The sequence below is a fragment of the Neofelis nebulosa genome, chromosome 16 (genome assembly GCF_028018385.1).
Source record: "Neofelis nebulosa isolate mNeoNeb1 chromosome 16, mNeoNeb1.pri, whole genome shotgun sequence".
Lineage (NCBI taxonomy): Eukaryota > Metazoa > Chordata > Mammalia > Carnivora > Felidae > Neofelis > Neofelis nebulosa.
In genome coordinates this window covers 12,143,543-12,157,198 of record NC_080797.1, presented here as the reverse complement: position 1 = coordinate 12,157,198, position 13,656 = coordinate 12,143,543, and the positions used below count along the sequence as shown (strand labels likewise).

General features: G+C 58.3%; 1 protein-coding gene across 7 annotated transcripts in view; it reads left to right on the top strand.

Annotated features, from left to right (window-relative positions):
- MPRIP (myosin phosphatase Rho interacting protein) overlaps window positions 1-13,656 on the top strand; it is a 155,324-nt gene that overhangs the window by 127,087 nt on the left and 14,581 nt on the right. For 5 of the 7 annotated variants that reach the window (XM_058703131.1, XM_058703128.1, XM_058703129.1 and 2 more), the window contains 6 exons: window positions 129-245; window positions 2,926-6,795; window positions 10,258-10,405; window positions 11,119-11,236; window positions 12,096-12,255; window positions 13,318-13,437. In XM_058703131.1, coding sequence (XP_058559114.1) covers window positions 129-245; window positions 2,926-6,795; window positions 10,258-10,405; window positions 11,119-11,236; window positions 12,096-12,255; window positions 13,318-13,437 — 4,533 coding nt within the window. The remainder of the gene's footprint in view (window positions 1-128; window positions 246-2,925; window positions 6,796-10,257; window positions 10,406-11,118; window positions 11,237-12,095; window positions 12,256-13,317; window positions 13,438-13,656) is intronic. The other 2 variants (XM_058703133.1, XM_058703134.1) reach the window with 1 other exon arrangement.

Sequence of the window (13,656 nt, the reverse complement as noted above, 5' to 3'; positions counted from 1 at the left end):
TCTCTCTCTCTCTCTCAAAAATAAACATTAAAAAAAAAGAAAGAAAGAAATGCCTCTGTGGGTCTGTGCTGTGCTGCTCTATTCATTGCCATCACTTTGCTTAAAAATGTGTGTCTTTTTGTCCACAGTTGGAGCAGAGCCAGAAGGAGGCCTCGGACCTTCTGGAGCAGAACCGGCTCCTACAGGACCAGCTGAGGGTGGCTCTGGGCCGGGAACAGAGCGCCCGGGAGGGCTACGTGCTGCAGGTAGGGTTGAGGGGCTGCTGCGGCCCTCGTTCACTTGGCCTTCGGTGTGAAGGGCCCAGGCAGGCTAGGAATGTGCAAAACCTGGCTGAGCGGGGGGCAGCCTCTCCCCAGTGCCGCGCCTCTGGGCTCCTCTGCCGCAGCGTCAGGGCTCTGTGTCGTGGGTCGTCTTCATTTTTCACCCTAGCATGACATTTTGGAGAACGTGCCTGAAACCTCTGTATCTGAGGGGTTTTTTTGCTTCTTAATGAAGTCATTCTAGTTGTCTTTCTTCTTGGCTCTCAGAGTACTTAATCGTGTATTTATTATAAACGTCACATATTTGTCGTTTTTACTTGCTTTCACAATGGCAGTGTTAGGCCCATTTTACCAACTGAAGAAAATGAGTAACAGCCAGCCCAGTGCCTCCTTACCGCTGTAAGTGGCAGAGCTAAAATTGGTTCCTTGTCCGTGACCTTGTGTGTCCCACAGCTACAGGGCAACCTGGGGCTATTAGCACTAGCCTAGTGGCCCCGCTTCTTATTTTCTGCCCAGGCTGAAGTGTCGAGGGAAAGTGTGGTCGCCCAGCCATGAGCTGACTCCTCCAGTGGCTTAACGGGGAGCCTGATAAGAAGGGCAGCAGCCCGAGTCGTGAGCTGAGATCCAAACCCACGCCTCTCCGAGACTGGGGAGCTCCGTGCCTGCGTGCTGGCCAGCAAGCGGCGGGCACTGCCCCAGTGTGTCACCAGGCAGGAGGGCGCCTGGACGGGGTCGGCCAGCATCCCAGGCCCTATTCAAGTTCTGGGGTACAAAACTACACACTCCTGCCCCCTCCTGCTGACACGCTGCTGGGGAGAGGTGGTCGACGAAGGAGCATTGGGGAAATGCAAGATGGGGTGATGGTGGGGAGGACCTGAGCTCTCGGCCAAGGCTGAGGATGCGGCCTTCCAGTCAGGGTCCTGCCACTGACCAGTAGAAGCTGGTGCCCCTCCCCACGGCCTCAGCCTCCTTGCCTGTGGAGACTTAGAACTTGACCCCAAGGGCCTTTCCGGCTCTCAGTGACCCAGAGTCTCTGTGATACGTGGCTGTGTCGGCATTTCCAGACTGCGGCACGCCGGTCGTCTTGGTCCGAGTCATGCCAGGCAGCACGTGGACCTCTGGGCAGAGTCTACCTGTCTCCGTGCCGTTTCTTGTTGCGTGTTCCCCTTGCCTTCTCTTTCTCCCCCAGCTGTGACCGTGGCCCTGGGTGTCTCGTGTGCCCTGGAACCCCCTCCCCCCCCCCCCCACCCCACCTTCAAGCCAAGTTATGGCCATGCCCAGGTCAGACTCTCAGGCACCAGGCACTGGTGATGGTGGGTGTCCCTCTTTGCCATAAATGTCACTCTAGGGCTTCCTGGGTCACTTCGTGTAGACCTTCCAGGTTTGGGGAGCATCTTTTTAAACCTGCACGAATTCACTTCACATCAGGTGGCAAAGAAACTAGCAGCAGATTTTGCACATTGCTAACCTAAGAACCTGCCTCCGTGTCTAACCTGGATGATTGATTGCATGAGCCTGAGCCAAAGCCCCTGGCAAAGCTGGGCGGGGCTGGCCTTTCCGCTAGGTCTAACAACCGTGACTTTTAGCCTCCCTTGGCGCTTTGAACAGGCTTCTAACCAAGTCATTGGGAACGAGCAGGGGAGGGGGCCTTTGGGGTTGAGGGTCAGGAGGAGTCAGCCCCCCCGGGGCGGGCACTGCGCTGCTGGTGCTGGGGAGGAGGAGCCTGCATGCTCGGATGTCGTGGAGTGTAACTGTAACATAACTGAGTGTCACATCTGTGGCTTCCCTGCCAGCAGACCAGACCTAGAGCGAGCCACAGGCAGGCCAAATTCTTAGGCTGGGCTCTTCTCACTCTTGTTCATGTTCTCGTTTTTTTCCCCCTGCATTAATTAGTTCTGTCTCTTCTGCATGCCTTTCAGTTGGGGGAGTCTTGTTTCATTTGTGTTTTGTTTCTTGCATGCTTCACTTTCTTATTTTGGATTCCACAAAGGTTTGTTTGTTTCGTTGATGATCACGTTTTACTCCCTGGTTTCCGTTTCCCCCTCATTTTGTCTTCTTGCAGGTAGAGATTAGTTCTTCCTGTTACTGTAGAGGACGGGCTCCGCTTCCCAAAGGAACATGTTTCAGCTGTCACCTCACTGGCTCCCGAGCAGTGGCCTCCCTTCCTTCTCTCCCCGTCCTAGAAGGAAGTGCCACCCGCCACCTGCCACCCGCACCCCAGTCCTGGCTTTCTTAGGGTTTGTTGCCTAGAGCCGGGTACCCTTTGTGTTGCCAAACAAACAAACAAACAAACAAATCCCGCCGCTCTGCTCCTCCCCCTGTCCTTCCCAGCGATCTCTTGTCCTCCGGTCTGGTCTTCGTTTTGCCCATCAGTGTGCTCCATTATTCAGTTTTGTTTGGTTTAGTTCTCCCTAGAAGCCGCTTGGTTAGAGCCGTGTGATGTCCCTGTCCATGTTTTCTGTTTACCTAGAAGCAGCTACTTGCCAAAAAAATTAAGACGGTTTGTCGGATTCTTTTCTTAATTGAAAAAAAAAAAAAAATTATGCCGAGGATAAAAGGCAGACCCACCAAGGAGCTTTTCTGTGGTTGACCCTGGCCAGAGGTGTGACACTCAGAACGGGGAGGCCCGAGTGTTACTAACCAGTGTTTAATCGGTTTTTTTAAGACTGAAGTGGCCACCTCCCCATCCGGTGCCTGGCAGAGGCTCCATAGAGTCAACCAGGATCTCCAAAGCGAGCTGGAGGCCCAGTGCCAGCGCCAGGAGCTGGTCACGCAGCAGATCCAGTCCCTGAAGCGCAGCTACGGGGAGGCCAAGGACGCGATCCGGCACCACGAGGCCGAGATCCGGAGCCTCCAGGCGAGGCTCAGCAACGCCGCCGCCGAGCTCGCCATCAAGGAGCAGGCGCTGGCCAAGCTCAAGGGCGACCTCGAGCTGGAGAAGGGCAAGGTCCGCGAGCAGCTGGAGGAGCGGCAGCACAGCGAGGCCGCGCTCAGCGCTCAGCTGCAGGCTAGCGAGCAGAAGCTCAAGGGCGCCGAGGCCCTGCTGCTGGAGAAGACGCAGGAGCTGCGCGACCTGGAGCTGCAGCAGGCGCTGCAGCGCGACCGGCAGAGGGAGGCGCAGCGGCTGCAGGGGCGCATCGCCGACCTCAGCCAGCAGCTGAGCGCCAGCGAGCAGGCCCAGAGGCTGATGGAGGAAAAGCTGCAGAGCAACTACGAGGCGCTGCTGGAGAGCTGCGAGAAGGAGAAGCAGGCGCTGCTGCAGAACCTGAAGGAGGTGGAGGACAAGGCCCGCGCCTACGAGGACCAGCTCCAGGACCACGAGCAGCAGGTGGAGGTCCTCCAGAAGGAGAAGCTGAGCGCCAAGTTCGAGGGCAGCGAGGTGGTACGCCAGCTGGAGGAGCGCCTGGAGATGAAGGAGGCCAGCATCCACAAGCTGGCCGAGCACGTCCAGAGCCTCAGGGACGAGCGGGACCTGATCAGGCAGCGCTTCCAGGAGCTGATGGACCGCGTCGCCCTGTCCGACGGGGACGTCGCCGAGCTCCAGGAGAAGCTGAGGGGAAGGGAGGCCGACTGCCAGAGCCTGGAGCACTCCTACAGGAGGGTGGCCAGCCAGCTCCAGAGCATGCACACTCTGCTGAAAGAAAAGGAGGAGGAGCTGAGACACATCAAGGAGATGCACGAGAAGGTTCTGGAGAAGAAAGATCAGGACCTCAATGAGGCTTTGGTTAAAATGGTCGCCTTGGGGAGCAGCTTGGAGGAGACGGAAATGAAGCTCCAGGCAAAGGAAGAGATCTTAAGGAAGTTTGTGAAGGAGTCATCAGAAGACGCGGAGGAGCCGCGGAGCTGCCCGGAAGAGGCAGAGGACGGCATTGTGCTGTCGGGCCCGCAACCCCAAGCTGCCGTCGCGCCTCCAGCCTTCCCACGTCCGAGGCTCGAGGATGAGGATCCGGGGGCTGTCCCAGGGGAGGAGCGTGGTGACAGCAGCCCCAGGAGAGAAGAGAGTCCGGGGACCCTGAAGTCAGAGGTGCCCGACAGGGAGGGGCCCCCTCAGAGCACAACAAAACCCGACCAGGGAGTACCTGGCGTTAAAAGGCAAAGAATCCGGTTCTCCACGATCCAGTGCCAAAAATACACGCACCCAGATGGGTCCGAGAAGACCTGGACCAGCAGCACGTCCTCCGACACCAGCCAGGACCGGTCCCCCTCGGAAGAGAGCATGTCGTCAGAGGCCACCCCCAGCTCCCTGCCCGCGGCCAGCGACTCCGACACCTATCTCTCCATAATACACTCCCTGGAGACCAAGCTCTACATCACGGAGGAGAAGCTCAAAGACGTGACGGTGAAGCTGGAGAGCCAGCAGGGCCAGAGCCAGGAGGCCCTGCTCGCCTTGCACCAGCAGTGGGCCGGCACCGAGGCGCGGCTCCGCGAGCAGCTCCGAGCCAGCCTGCTCCAGGTCGGAGCGCTGGCCTCCCAGCTGGAGCAGGAAAGACAGGCGAGGGCGAAGATGGTCGAAAATCACGTCGGGGAGCTGGGCGACTTCCAGGTAAAGAACAGCCAGGCTCTGGCTTGCTTAGAAAACTGCCGAGAGCAGCTGCGATCCCTGCCGGTGGCCAACCAGGAGGAAACACAGGACGCGGGAGCGGGCCCCCTGGTCGGCGTGGAGCACGCGCCGGGCAGCAGCGTCCAGGCTGGGAGCCGCTGGCCAGCGCCTGCAGACAGCGGGGCGCAGGCCCAGCCAGAGGAAGGGGCTTTCTTGGAGGTGGGGAAAGCGACTTCACAGCCACTGCACCGGCCTGAACTGAGTGAGCGGGAGCAGCTGAAACTCCTTTCTGACCAGATAGCCCTGGAAGCCTCACTGATCAACCAGATAGCAGACTCTTTACAAAACACAACATCGGATATCTCGCGTGTTCTGCACGAGATTTCTCAGTCAGGAAAGTCGCCACTGGAACCTGAAAGTGCTGCTGTCTGTCCTGGGGCCCCAGCGGACACCTGGGCTAAGAAGGTGCTGGTGGATGGCGAGTTCTGGAGCCAGGTGGAGTCCCTGAGTAAGCACCTGGGAACGCTGGGAGGAGAGGCGGCCGGTGCAGCAGGAGGCGGGCAGCAGAGCGTCCCGCAAGCCCTGCTCCCCGCCCTGGCAGACGCCACGTGGGTCAGGGCAGAGCTCAGCTTCGCCCTGCAGTCGGCGAGGGAGTCATTCCACCGCCGGTTGCAGAGCATCCAGGAGACCCTCCAGGGGACCCAGATGGCGCTGCAGCAGCACAAGCGCGCGCTCGGGGACATCCTGGGGGCCTACCGAACCCCCGACTTTGAGAGAGTGATGCAGCAGGTCTCCGAAGCCCTCCAGCTTCCCGCAGGCGTTGAAGATGGCATGCAGGCATCCTGGGACTTGAGCCCGTTGGGAGAAGTGCTGAGTCCTCAAGAAGGAGCCGGCTTCCAGGAGCCCTTCTACTTGTCCACCCAGAGCTCCGGGGCCCTTGTTGCCATTCAGGAGGAGCTCGCCCTGCAGCTTAAAGATAAGGCCAGCCTCTTAGGGGAGATATCTGCCGCTTTAACCTCGCTTCCCCCGGTGGAATCAGTAAGAGATTGCCAGAAGCTTCTCCAGGCATCCCAGAATCTGTCCTGTAACACTTACTTGGGAGGCCTCGGTCAGTATTCTTCGTTATTAGTTCAGGACGCAATCATTCAGGCTCAGGTGTGTTATGCAGCCTGCAGAATCCGGCTGGAGTATGAAAAGGAGCTCCGGTGCTACAAGGCGTCCTGGCAGAGCAGGGGCACCTCCTGTCAGGAACACGAGCAAGCGGTCGGGGCCCTGAGGGAGGAGTACGAGGGACTTCTCCGGAAGCAAAAGAGCGAGTACCTGGAAGTGATTGCCATCATCGAAAGGGAGAACGCAGAGCTCAAGGCCAAGGTCGCCCAGCTGGACCATCAGCAGAGATGTCTGGAAGAAGCAGAAAGCAAACACAGCGAGAACATGTGTGCCCTGCAAGGGAGGTACGAGGAGGAGATCCGGTGTGTGGTGGAGCAGTTGAACAGGGCGGGGGACACGCTGCAGGCCGAACACAGCAGAGTCCTGAGTCAGCTGGACGCCTCGGTCAGGGACCGGCGGGACATGGAGAGGCACCACGTGGAGCAGATGCAGAGCCTGGAGGACAAGTTCCAGCTCAAGATCAAAGAGCTGCAGACCATCCACGAGGAGGAGCTGAGGACCCTGCAGGAGCACTACGCCCAGAGCCTCCGCTGCCTGCAGGAGGCCCTGCACCGCTACCAGGGGCGGCCCCCCGAAGCCCTGCCGGCCCCCGGCCCCCCGGGGGGCCCTCGGCAGCCCCCCTCCTCCAGCTGGCCCGCAGACCGGCCCCGGGACGCTCCGCAGCCAGCCGGGGGAGAGGCTGACTCCATGACAGGGCTGAGAGAGCGCATCCAGGAGCTCGAGGCCCAGATGGACATCATGCGGGAGGAGCTGGAGCACAAGGACCTGGAGGGCAACGCGGCCACGCTGCGGGAGAAGTACCAGAAAGACTTTGAGAACCTTAAGGTTCTAGAGCATCGCTTAATTTGCAAGGCAGTTGAGGGGCGGGCATCATGCCGCTTGTCTTGGGGGGGCAGCGTCTGCCTCACAGGGCTCTCGGGGTACAGCCGAGACACGGTTCTTGGCTCTGGGTGACTGAACACGCAGAGTCAAGCTGTCCCTCCCCTGACCCCTCGCTGGTGTGCTGTGGTCTCAGAACAGGGCCTGGGCAAGGGTCTAGCCTCCTGCTCAACGTCCACACCCCCCCCCCCCCCCACATCCCCCAAGGAGGACTCGCGGAAGGACAACAGGAGCACCGCGGGACAGGGAGTGTGGTGTCCCCATCACCTCTCTGCTCTGTCCCTCTGTGTGCCCCAGCAGGGAAGCCTCTATTGTCCCTGTCCCAGCCTCACCCTCTCTTCTGCCCCTGAGGAACCCACTCCAGGCCGGTACAGATGCAAACCTGAGAAGCACCCAGGAGAAGTGGCCGGAGGCTCCCTCAGAGGGTGCCTCCTTCTAACTGTCCTAAGAGAGCAGAGCTGGGGCTCCCAAAAGATGGTGTCAAGGGTCCCTCTCCCGTTCCAGCTCCCTGTGGGGACGTGGCACTTAATGGGCACTCTGTGAAAGATGGGCTTCTCTACTGAGCACCCCTCTCGGCCACTGGTGTCCTTTTCCGGGGGCCGAGAGGGATGACCTCTGCCCAGCAACTGTCCCCCACAGCCCACCGCATTTCACACTCTGCCTCATTAGGCAGAGTACCCAGGCCCTGTCGTGTCAAGGTGACCTTCCCAGGCTCCCTGGGGCCAGTCCGGGTCCTCCCCCGCCCCCGTCGTAGCTAGAGGTGCCTGCCTGTGCCTGCCCAGAGCTTCCCCTCAGCTTCTCAGCACCCTCCTCCTGAGCTTCGCCCCATCCCTCGGGGCTGCGCACAGTAAATGCCCAGGCTCCTCGCAAGACGTCCGTCCCCAGGCAGGTCCCTAGCGTGATGGCGCCTCGCTCAGCCGGCGCCCAGAGCTGGCTCCCGCTCCACACGCGGGGCTGACGCTGCTGTCCGGTGGGCTGCTCGTCCCTGTGGCCCCGGAAGCGGAACAGAAACGTGCTGTGAGTCAGCGGTGTGGTCTTGGCGTCTGTGTGACGGCGCAGCCCGCTGGCCATGGACGAGCACGTGTGGTCGTCGGCAAGCCCTCCGACGGCCGAGAGGCCCTTTTCACTGTTCTTTTAACAAAAGTGTACAGGTGACGCCCCCTGTGGCGCTCAGTGTGTGTGAGCACCGCCTGCAGATGGGGGCCAGGCTCACCTTCCAAAGCAACATGCACAGACACTGTTCCCTAGTGCCCTTCCGGGAGAGGACTCCACTCCTTCCCGTGACACCCAGCAGGTCTGTGTGGCCGGGCGCCTGGGCGCATTCACACCTTGTGTCACAGTGAACTGCTTCCCCTCCGTGTTCCGGCACAGCCCCTGTGCAGTGAGGCACTTTCAGCCCTGTGTCAGTCAGCTGGGCACCGATGAGGCCCAAACAGGTGACGTGATCCCACTAGTTAGCGAGAAGTCACGTTGGGGGCCTCTGGTAGAGTGACTCTGGGGACCTGGACGCTGCTCGTGCTGTGTATCCTCTGTCGTGTGCCTGTGAGCATCCAGCCCATCCTCCGTGTTCTCACCCCCTCGAGACACAGAAATGACAACCAGACAGGATTCCCAAGGGGGTCTGGCTGATGGCTGTTACTTTGTGCAGAGTTTTGCCTGGGTCAGGGAGACCAGGGTCTTGGCCCGACAGCCCCTCTTCCGACAGCTGTAGGCTGACACCTCCCCTCACAACTCTGCACGGTAGTCATTGACGGACTTTTATTGATCCCAGGGATTACTGGCTTCAAAATTAAAATTTGTTTACAGGGGAATCATTTTTAAACACGTATGCTGTCCAAGGAAGCAGCTGGTCTTTAAAGACCATTCCATGTTTCTATAGGAAGAATTTTCACCCTTAACTTTAAGTATTCTAAAGCACTCAAGTCACACTAAACCCTAAAAGACCTACTAGCCGTGTGTTCACTGTGAACCAGAGCATGCCAGAGGAAAGATGAGGGGCTTGGAGAGGGCCGGGGGCTGGGAGCCACAGCCCTACACTTCCTCCAGCTGGCCCGTGGTGTGAGCGGAGGCCCCCAGCTTCCAGATGGGAGCCACCTGGGAGAAGTAATGCCCAGGTCATGGTGGACAAGAGTTAAGACCATTTGCACAGTGCAGCCAGTCTGTGGAGATGAAGTCGAGACTGTGACCACGAATTCACAAATACTGACTAGAGAATCTCAGGCCACTCAGTTACTGCAGTGGCTCAGACAGGGACACTCAAGTGTGGTGATTTGATTCCTTTGTGTCCTTTCTTGAATCCATGTGCAAGAAGATTGACCAAAGAACATATAGGTTGGGAGGGAGGAGCCCCACCATACTTTGCATTTGGGATCTAACATGGCCATATTCTTCAGGTTTGTTTTTTTAATCACCGAAAGGCCTGATCCCTACTGAATGAGATCTTGCGAGGGATTGAGACAGAGAGTGTACCTCCATGCCCAAAACAGCTGCACATCCCACCCTCTCACAGCCGTGTGGCACGTTCACCTGCCCCTCTGATAAGAGCAGTCTGATTAGCCATGCCCGGGGTTCTCTGTGTGGATGTGTGGGATGGTTTGATCCCGTCTTAGGGCGTACCTGTGTGCTTCCCCCAAACCCGTGTCCAGGTAATAAACCAGCCTGTATTGTAACAAGACATGAACCGGACAAGCTTGGAAAGCAGTTCTGTTATGTCCCTCGTTTCAGTTAGTTAATCAGTGCCCCTCTCTGTCCTCCTTGAAAGAGGAAGAAGGAAGATGCAGGCTGGAAGAGAAGAGATCGTGTGGCCTAACCTGAGTCCCCCAGTGGACACCAGTTGAGGGTGGCCAGCTGGTTAGTGGCAGGGCCAGACCCCCTGGGCTGTGTGCACCACCCCCGCCCCCTGTCCTCACCAGAGTCCCCATCATTCACAGGATGGTCCTGGCTCCCTCCAGCTGGCAAAGACTCGTCCCTGTTTGTGACTGCTTATGAAATGGCCTGTTTGGTGCCGTATAACTCGAACCAGACACAGCCGGTCTCTTCTCCCTCCCTGTGGTCAGTCCTGCCCAGCAGCAATTCTGTAAAGGTCCAGAATCAGCTATTTTCAGTACCACTGCAGCCTCTTCCTGCCACAGTACCGACTTTCCACAAAGCAGGATTCAGAACAATCACGGAAATAAGAGAACGTAGAGCTATAAACTCTCTTCTAAATGCTGATAGCATGAAACGCCTAGCAGCATCGGTGGGAGCCTGCACACAGGCGTCAGATGCTCCATTGGCTCCATGCGCGGTGTCAGGGAGCCTGCCGCCTGGACCAGGGAGCCTAGAGGGGCCGGGCTGCTGGTGCACTGATAAACGGAACACCCAGCTGAAAGGTAAAGAAATCCATGGAGTCCCTTTTGCATCTTACAGGCTACGTGCGAGCGAGGGTTTGCTGCGATGGAAGAAACGCACCAGAAGAAGATCGAGGACCTGCAGAGGCAGCACCAACGGGAGCTGGAGAAGCTGCGAGAGGAGAAGGACCGCCTGCTGGCTGAGGAGACGGCGGCCACCATCTCAGGTGGGAGCTGGGCCTGGGAGCCAGTTTAACCCCAGGGGCGTGGCAGGTGACCGGCTTCCTGAGCTGACTGCACGGGCTTTTGCTTGAGACTTAAGCTTCATTATCCAAGAGAATCTTTCTCTGACAGTTCTCTGGTTTGGGGGGCTCTCCGAGGGCTTGCAGGCCCAGAGCCGGCACCCCCAGCTACACCTGAGGGGCTGTCCACAGCCCTCTGACCACATGAGACCCCCTCAGCCCCCAGTGCCCGGTAACATCAGCACAGAGGAGCTGCGGCTTCTACCTGGCGAGGAGACCGTATCACAGGGCCGACGCGCTCTGCCCTGAGCAAGCATTGGTGCCGTCGGTTTTGTGTTACCTTCCTTTCGTGTAGCCCTGCTTTACGGTGGTTTGTCATTTTAGGGTTAAAGAAACAAATACACCAACCTGAACACGTGCTTGTTTTGTAAACTCATGCTTGATTTCAGTGTCGACACTTATTTCATCAGTCTGGCTCTCTTCTAACACACGGGGAAAAAAATGCACCTGCGTCCCTCTTGTGGTGGGAGTTCCCTGGAAATTGCTTGGCTCGTGCCTGCCTCGGAGAATCGGTTTGGGAGAAGCCTGCCTGACCGCTCGTGAGACCATGAGCGACTTAACAGTGGGCAGCCATCAGGCTGTCCTGTCCACCTTGCCCCCCGAGCCTCTCGTGCTGATTGATGGCCATGTCTTTGCAGCCATCGAAGCCATGAAGAACGCCCACCGGGAGGAGATGGAACGCGAGCTGGAGAAGAGCCAGCGGTCCCAGATCAGCAGTATCAACTCGGACATCGAGGCCCTACGACGGCAGTACCTGTGAGTCTGCTTCCTGCCCACCGGAGGCGGCCCTTGTGGGCCGGGCTGGAGGGAAGCCCTTCGGATGGGGAGGGACACCTTTCCTGTGGCTTTGTAAGAGCCACAGGGACACAGGTCCCAAGGGTGGGCATTGGCGGAGGCCCGAGGGCTCCGAGAACACCTCAGCCACCCTTCCTGAGGGGCCAAGCACCTTCCCAGTTCCACTAGTGGAAGAAGCAGCCTTTTCCAAGAGGTCCAGGCTGCTGACAGCAGCATCACAAGGCTTTGATTTTCTGAGCATGGTTAAAGCCTGGTCCTGGTTATCAGACGCAAAGTACCTCAAAAGTTAGCGTTGAAAACAAATCACCAGAGTGAATTCTCTGCTGACGTGAGAGTTTTGTCTGTGGGACTGTTAAGCTACTTGGGAGAGGAGCAAGTCAGGCTACAGGACAGATTCTGTAAGCCTGCGGTGCTTTTTTCGTTGTTTGTTCATTTTGAGAGAAAGAGCATGCGCGAGCAGGGGAGGGGCGGAGAGAGAGGACAGAGAGAGTCCTAAGCAGGCTCCGCACTGTCAGTGCAGGGTCCGGCACGGGACTGGATCCCATGAAAACCGCGAGATCATGACCTGAGCCAAAATTGAGAGTCAGACACTTAACCAGCTGAGCCCCCCCAGGCGCCTCGTAGTACTGTTTAAGTGTCCCTGTTTTAGCTGGATACGAATTTGCTGAGGCCACAGAATGAATGCACGGGCCCCCCTCTCTGCTCAGCCTTTGCCTTGTGTCTCATCGTTCCTCAAGTTTCGCAAAAGGGACTCACAGAGCCTGTTAGAGGCCTGGCCCCGGGCGTGAGGGCGCAGAGGTGAGCGGTGGCCTCTCCCCAGGGAGGAGCTGCAGTCCGTGCAGCGGGAGCTGGAGGTGCTCTCGGAGCAGTACTCGCAGAAGTGTCTGGAGAACGCCCACCTGGCCCAGGCGCTGGAGGCCGAGCGCCAGGCCCTGCGGCAGTGCCAGCGTGAGAACCAGGAGCTCAACGCCCACAACCAGGTGAGCCGGCGGCCAGGCGAGCCCGAGCTGGAGTTGGGAGCCGGGCCTCACGTGCGGTGGCCCCGAGCTCCTGAGCCACGGAGCGGCCCCCCATCCACAGGCTTCTCCCTGACGTCTGACATCTCCTGGCATATTGACGGAAACTCCCTGCGGGTGGCGGGGCTGGGACCGTCTGCCACCTGAACCAGCTGTTTCACTCGGAGTCACTTTGGCTCCAGCCGATCTGGGCTCTCTGAGATGCCTCAGTCTCTCCTGAGCGTCTCTGGATTTCTGCTTCATCACTGCTGAGCAGGGCCCGAGAGGGAGTGTCATTGCATCTGGTCCAGGTCTCCTGTCCCCGAGGCTGGGACTGTATTTCATCGTCTCCCAGTCGAGTCCATACACTGTTCACACTTTTTTTGTCAGATTATTCTTTTAAATTTTGCCTATTCTTCAGAAAATCGGGGTACATTTAAAATCCTGGCTAATGGAAAGGCTCAAGGTAAATATAGCTTGATAAAAGCTACTCTGTGGTACCGAATTGGACCACTATCTGCGTGACCCACTGCTTGTCTTCCGCAGGCACTGAGTTGGCCAGCTCCAGACTCAAGGTCTCCGTGGGCCTACGGTCAGCCCGTAGGAGGGCGCTATGGTAGGACTGGTTCTGCCTAGTCACTGCAGTGGCCTAACATGTCCACTTGTTAGTTGGAAAAAATGGTTCAGAAAGTGAGCAGGGAGGACGGCAAGAAGGGCCTAACCCTGTGGAAACTCAGTTCAGCAAACCGTGAAATGCACGGATGCTAGTTATGGTGACAGAAAGGTATCGAGGATTACGGCATCCTGCATACGCAATTCAGCAGATGCTTACAGAGCCCACGTGAACAGCTTCTGCAAGGATATAAATCACAGGCGGTGACAGACTCACACATTAAATCTAAAACGCCACGGTGTGTGTGCGCACAAGCACTGCCCGTGGCCTCCCGTGCTCACACAGGAAACCGACCTCTCCTGGTTGTGTCGTGTGAGTGCTGCCCCCAGGTGGCTCGGTTAAGCATCCTTTTGTGCCGTGTTGCTGTCTCGCAGGAGCTGAACAACCGCCTGGCTGCAGAGATCTCACGGTTACGGACGCTGCTGACCGGGGATGCCGGCGGAGAGGCCGCTGGCTCACCTCTCACACAGGGCAAGGATGCCTATGAGTTAGAGGTACCACTCAGCCCCTCCCCGAGCCGTGCACCACACGAGCCCCAAGTGGGGACCGAGAGGTGGCCCTTAGCTTATGGTATCATTGCAGGGATGAGAGTCGGAGGCAGCAGGAGGGGAAGTACGTGGAAGGATCCAGATCACCCCAAGGGCGACAAAAGACACTAGCTGCCCGGCAGCGTGGGGTCCGTGGCAGGAGCGGGGGACCTCTTGTGAGGCCAC